The following is a 6,817-nucleotide window of genomic DNA, read 5'->3' on the forward strand; positions in this document are numbered from 1 at the left end:
GCTGCATCACTTTCTTGAAAGATTTCAATTTTTATTCCATCAACTCCTGGTGCCTCGTTCTTTGCCAGTTCCTTCAATGAACCTTGGACTTCTTCCTTCAGTATCATTAGCTCTTGATCATATTCCATGTCTTGAAATGGCTGAACATCAACCATCTCCTTAACCATCAGCAGAACTAATTCCATTAAAACTTCCGGTTAGCTCAAATCTTACCGAGACAGGTTACACAAGAACCAGAGTACAAGTGTGGCGCTATGGGATAGAGCACTGGACAGCAAGGTCGACTTGAGCCTCAGGATAGGCGGATCAAACTCACCAGATGCCCCTCGGAAACCCTATATAGGGTCCCTATGAGGTGGAACCCACTCGACAGCACTTCACAACAACATAGAACCAGTAAGTGCAACAGCTATAGGGGAACAAGCGGAAGACGGTGTGTGTGTGGGGGGGGTGGGGGTGGGGTTGCCGAGGCTGGGGTGTCCCTACATACACTTCACAACTGTGTAAAGGTAAGGCTGCCCCTTGGACAAGATGTATCTCTATTACTTGTGCCTTCGCCTGGGAGAGCCCGTTTAGGAAAAACAACGGTGGAGGAATCCACCACCAAAGCAACCTACCAGCTAGTCATGTCACGTGTACAGTAGTTGGCCAGAGAAGACTTAGACCGGAAGTGCCTTACAGGCGGGCTCCTGGGGAGGCTGGGGGGTGGAAACTCCAGTTCCCAAGTGTCCCGCAGCGTTCTGTTCCCATGGCAACGCCATTGTCCACCGGGGGAGGCTGGCGGCCTACGCAAAAAAACAAAAACCGTTCATCTCAGAGCGTCTCGCTTCCGCAGTGCTCTCTTACAGCAGCTCCCTGAACCCGGTTCCTAAGGCCAGGAGCCTGACGCCGCCCGTGGAAGCCTAGCTCCACCTGAGTGAGGCAGGAAGGCAGCTTCCGGGGCGTGGCTTCTCAGCCCGGGCCAGGTACGCCACAGATACTCACCTGGGAGGCCCCTTCCTCCAATTTCGGATTGGCACCTTTTCGGGGCGGCAGCGTCCACCTGACAGAGGCCGGCAGAAAATGGAACATCCCGGGATTAGAAGGCTATAGGGTCAGGATTCACAAGGTTACTGCAGAACCGCCTAAAAGGAAGAGGAGATTTGTATTCCAGAGAGGGGTCAAAGTTTGGGTGTTTAATTCAAGGCCATGTGGAACCTCATGGGAAGAGAGTTAAGGAGGTTGAGAGTCAGACCCTTTCGACCTGGTCAGAGTTTTGAAAATGGTTTTTCTCTGGCTGTACTGGAACCTGGCTCAGAGAGCACCTTGGGCCCAGATGGGAAGGAATGGCATGCTGCAGGATGAAACTTGAGCTTAATGCTCAACAAGTAACTATGTTCCACTTGGGTTTACTATTTAAGCTACAAAGACCACCATGAAAGTTGAATTTCAGAAAATAAACCATGTTTTTTCCCCCAAGAGTTCCCTCCATTTCCCCTTCAGTCCACAATAGAACCAAAATAGACTCAAATGAGTTTTAGATCCTTACCCAGCATCTTTTATTAAATAGTGAAATGACCCCAGGGAAAAGAGCACTTCATTTAGTATTTGAGAACTGGTTGTTTTGCTTAGATCATACCTGCAAATACGTATTTGATTTGAGTAGGAGACCATGTTTTATAATAGGAGCTGTAAACGTGATTTAAGTATGTTTCATTTTTAAAAGGGAGGAAAATTATCAAGGATTGGGAGAAGTCATGTGAAGTAGAAATTAGGGGAAAGAAACAAGTTTAATTTAGCAATTCTCTTTTATTTATGCTCTGGGCGGATGGGGGGGGTCTCCATAAGGAGCTCTGGTGGTGTAGTGGTTACTAGACAGGCTGCTAACCTCAAGGTCAGCAGTTCGAAACTATCAGTCAACCATTCCTCAAGAGAAAGATGAGGCTTTCTGCTCCAGTAAAGATTTACAGCCTCAGACACCCTATGCAGAGTTGCGATGAGTCGAACCAACTCCATGGCACACCACCACCACCACACCACCAGGGGTCTCCATACATGTATATAGTCTATATGTCAATTTAGGATGGATTGTAATTTGAGCAAGTTAGTTTAATGGTAACAGTATCCAATAGAGGGGAAATAGAACATGCTTCCAAGTCTTGGCCACAGCGGTCCTCACATGTGCTTCTTTGTAGGAAGAAGATGCGAGTCAGCCCCATCCGCATCCCAACTGTCAGCAATGATGGCGACTGGGACTCTTGCTTCCAGGTGTAAGTTGTACAGAGCCTTGGGCTCACACTCACTGGTCTGAAACTCTGGGGCTTCCTGCTCCAGGCAAAGCTTAATACAGGGGTTTTAACCTTAGAACATTTAATTTAAACTAAAGACATGACTGTATATTGCATTACAAATCTACAATTTAAGGCCAAGACCTCATCCATGAAGATCGGTCCCTGATGGTGGTTCCCAATCAATGATTATTGTTAAGTGCTGTCAAGTTGGTTCCTGAGGGGCAACTGGTGGGTTTGAACCAACAACCTTACAGTTGGCAGTCCAGTCCTATAGCACCATACCAGGACTCCTCCCTACTTCATTTTTTATACTTTATTTTAATTTTGTTGTTGTTAACTATACACATCAGAACATAAGCAACAATTTCCACATTCATCTACAATGTACGATTCAGTGACATTGATTACCTTTTTCAAGTTGTACAATCATTCTCATCCTGCTTTTGCAAATTATCTCTTCACTATTTTGGTAAGGTATTTCCATAATAAATCACCTATAAGATCCATTGGATCAACCGACAACACTCAAGGAAGCATCAGTCAAGAAATCAAATGACGTATTGCATTAGGCAAATCTGCTGCACAAGACCTTTTTAAACTGTTGAAGAGCAAAGATGTCAGCTTGTGGACTAAGGTGCGCCTGACTCAAATCATGGTATTTTCAATAACCTCATATGCATGCAAAAGCTGGACAGTGAATTAGGAAGACTGTAGAAGAATTGATGCCTTTGAGTTATGGTGTTGGAGGAGAATATTGAAAGTACCATGGGCTGCCAAAAGAACAAACAGATCTGTGTTGGAAGAAGTGCAGCCACAGTGCTCCTTGAAAGCTTGGATGGTCAAACTTTGTCTCTCATAGTTCAGACATAGTGTCAGTAGGGACTAGTCACTGGAGAAGGCTATCATGTTTGATAATGTGGAGGGTCAGAGAAAAAGAGGAAGACCCCCAGTGAGATGGATTGGCAAAATAGCAACATCAATGGGCTCAAGTGTAGCAATAATTGTGAGGTTGGTCCAGGACCGGGCAGTGTTTCATTGTGTTGTGCATAGGGTCGCTATTAGTTGGTACCAACTCGATGGCACCTAACAACAACAACAAGATCCATTTGTACTTGTACAGCCTATGCAAGATGTAAAGTAATGTTTTGTTTAACATAGGGAAATGTTAAATTTTTTAAAATAAAGATTGAATTCTTGTAACAAGATCAATGAAATCAGAGAATTAGAACAGTTAATGAATACATTAAAATTTAGTTTTATGAAATGAAGAGGTACTAAGTAAATAAAATTGTTCATATCATACTAATGCTTGCTGCATACAAATTATGCACCAGGCACCATTATCCATAGTAACTAATTTAACTCCCCCCACTATGTGATGGAGCTACTGTTATTATAGATGAGGAACGTGAATCAGGGAGGTTAGGCACTTTGCTTAAAGTCACACAGCTAATAAATGACATTCAAACTGAGCAGTCAGACTCCAAAGTCCCCTCTAACTATTCCTCTATGCCAAGGCTGCTCAATCTTCATTCTACTCTAATCAAAGACTTCCAGAAGAGATGACATTCTGGGTTGAAAACTGAGCTATGGGGGTAAGTTCTGTTCCATACCTGAAGGGTGGTTAAAGGCCATTATAGCATTAGGGGCTCTACCAGTTTCTATAGAACCAAATTTCTATCTAACCAGTAAGCCTTTTGTTTAAATGATTTTTTATATTTTTGAGTTTTGTTCCACATTTTTTCTCCCACTCTAGCCAGTACCTTCTGTTAGGAACCTTTCAGAGCAGTTGATAATGGTAGCTGGGCACCATCTATTTCTTCTAGTCTCAGAGTTGTGGAGACTGACTGATGATGTTCATGTGATCCATTAGTCTGTTAGAGATTGTTTCCATGTCTTTGATTTTCTTTACTCTTCTTTCCTCCAGACAGGGAGAGACCAAGAATTGCACCTTAGATGACTACTCTCAAGTCCTCAAGACCCTATTTGTCACTCACCAAATTAGAATGCATGTTATGCCAGTTGACCTTGGTGTCCCCTAAGACTATAGTCCTGAGCCCCCAGCCCCAGCAACTCCATCTTATGTGTGTGTCTTGAAGGGGAGTACAGAGTCTTACCAAGCTGAGAAGATGCAAGTTTATTACCATGTCTTCTGAAAGTACATTTCTGTCTGTGGGAAGAATGGGATCGTGCTTGAACATAGGCCTGGAGTAATGTTGCGCTCCTAGCCCCAACCTAGTTGCCTACCTACCTCTGCATGGATTGTATAGAACAGATAGATGGATATTAGCATACCACTTTTCAAATCAGTAGTGAAGAATTTATTATGATCAACAGTTTTTTTTCTTCCTATACTTTTCTAAAATTTCCTTTTTTTTTTTTCAGGGAACATTGATCATTATGATTTCTAGGCTGTTGCTAAATGTTATCAAGTACATTATGATTCAATTATTTGTCCTCTGGCAGGCTATGATACCTAATATTCTTCTCCAACACCATAGGTCAAATGAATCAATTCTTCTATATTTTTTATATTTTTGAGTTTCCTTGTTCATTGTCCAACTTTCACATGCATATGAGGCTACTGAAAATACCATGGCTTGGGTCAGGCTCACCTTAGTCCTCCAATTGCTCTTGAATAATTTATAAAGAGGTTTTGTGCAGCAGATTTACTTAATATAGTATGTCGTTTGATTTCTTGACTGCTGCTTCCTGAGTGTTGATAGTGGATCCAAAATGAAGTCTTGGACAACTTCAATTTCTTCTCCATTTATATGGATGCTATTTATTGGTCCACTTAGGATTTGCATTTTCTTTACTCTTGCTGAACCCATACTGAAAGCTGTGCTCTTTGATCTTCATCAATAAGTATTTTAAGTCCTCTTCACTTTCGGTAAGGAAGGTTGTATCATCTGCATATCACAGGTTGTTAATGAGTCTCCTTCGAATCCTGATGCCACATTTTTCTTCATGTAATCCAGCTTCTCAGTTTATTTGCTCAGCATACAGGTCGAATAAATACAGTGAAAGTATAAAACCCTGATGCACACCTTTCCTAATTTTAAACCATTCAGTACACCTTAACTATGTTTGAACGACTATCTCTTGGTGTTTGTACAGGTTCCTCACGAGCACAATTAAGTAAGTGTTCTGGAATCCCTATTCTTTGCAATGTATCTACATCTTGTCAGGTTCCACACAGTCAAAAGCTTTTTCATTGTTAAGAAAGCACAAATAAACACCTTTCGGGTTTTCTCTACTTTCATCTTAAATCCATCTGCTGTGAGCAATAATATGCTTCATTGCATGTCCTCTTGAATTTTTGACAGTTCACTGTTGATGTACTTCGCAACCATTTTTTGAATTATCTTCAGCATTATGTTACTTGCAAGTGATATTAATGATATTGATGATTTCCACATTGTGTCAGGTCACCTCTATTTGGAATGGGCAAAATATGGATCTCTCCCATTCATTTGGCCAGGTATCTGTCTTCCAAATTTCTTTATAGATGAATGAGTGCCTTCAGTGCTGCTTCAATTTGCAAAAAGACTTCACTTGGCATTTCATCAATTTCCAGAGCCTTGTTCTCTGACAATGTCTTCAGTGTATCGTGGACTTCTTTCAGTACCATTGGCTCTTGATGATATATTACCTATTGAAATTTTTGCATATTGACTTTTTTTGGGGGGAGGGTGGTATTGTGACTGTGTATTCCTTCCATCTTCTTGTGTTGCTTTCTGAATCACTGAATATTTTGCCCATAGAATCCTTCAATATAATAATTCAAGATTTGAATTTTTCAATTCTTTAAGCTTGAGAAATGCTGAACATGCTCTTCCCTTTTAGTTTTCTAATTCTAGGTCTTTGCACATCTCATTATAATACTTGATTTTGTCTTTTCGAGCTGCCATTTGAAATTTTCTATTGAGCTCTTTTACCTCCTCACTTCTTCCATTTGCTTTAACATCTGTAGGGCGGAGAGCAAGCTTCAGAGTATCTTCAGACATTCATTTTGGTCGTTTCTTTCTTGCCTTCTTAATGACCTTTTGCTTTCTTCCTGTGCAATATTCCTGATGTCATCCCACAACTCTGGGTTTTGGTCATTAGGGTCTAATGCATCAAATCTGTTCTTGGAGTGGTCTTTAAATTCAAGTGGGATATGTTCAAGGTCATATTTTGGTTCTGTGTATTTGTTTTAGTTTTCTTCAGTTCCAGTCGGAACTTGCATATGAGCAATTGATGGTTCTGTTCCACAGTCTGCCCCTGGTCTTGTTTTGGCTGATAATATGGAGTTTTTGGAGTCCTGGTGTGGCGCTCTGGGTTAATGTGCCAAATTGCAAAGCCATTTGAACTGCAAGGTTTGCAGTTCAAACTCACCATCTGCTCCTCAGAAACCCTATACAGAGTTGCTATGGGTCAGAACCGACTCAGTGGCACTTAACAATAACAAAAACAACAATGGAGCTTTCCACAGTCTTTTTTCACAGATATAGTCATTTTGATTTCTGTGTACTCCATCTGGTGAGGTCCATGTGTATAGTAGT

General features: G+C 41.5%; 1 protein-coding gene across 1 annotated transcript in view; it reads left to right on the forward strand.

Moving 5' to 3' along the window:
- Positions 1-2,181: 2,181 nt before the first annotated feature.
- TTC23L (tetratricopeptide repeat domain 23-like) overlaps positions 2,182-6,817 on the forward strand; it is a 50,380-nt gene continuing 45,744 nt past the window's right edge. Inside the window, exon 1 of the mRNA XM_006875392.1 lies at positions 2,182-2,249. Coding sequence (XP_006875454.1) covers positions 2,182-2,249 — 68 coding nt within the window. The remainder of the gene's footprint in view (positions 2,250-6,817) is intronic.

This window comes from Chrysochloris asiatica, unplaced genomic scaffold, assembly GCF_000296735.1.
Source record: "Chrysochloris asiatica unplaced genomic scaffold, ChrAsi1.0 scaffold00324, whole genome shotgun sequence".
Lineage (NCBI taxonomy): Eukaryota > Metazoa > Chordata > Mammalia > Afrosoricida > Chrysochloridae > Chrysochloris > Chrysochloris asiatica.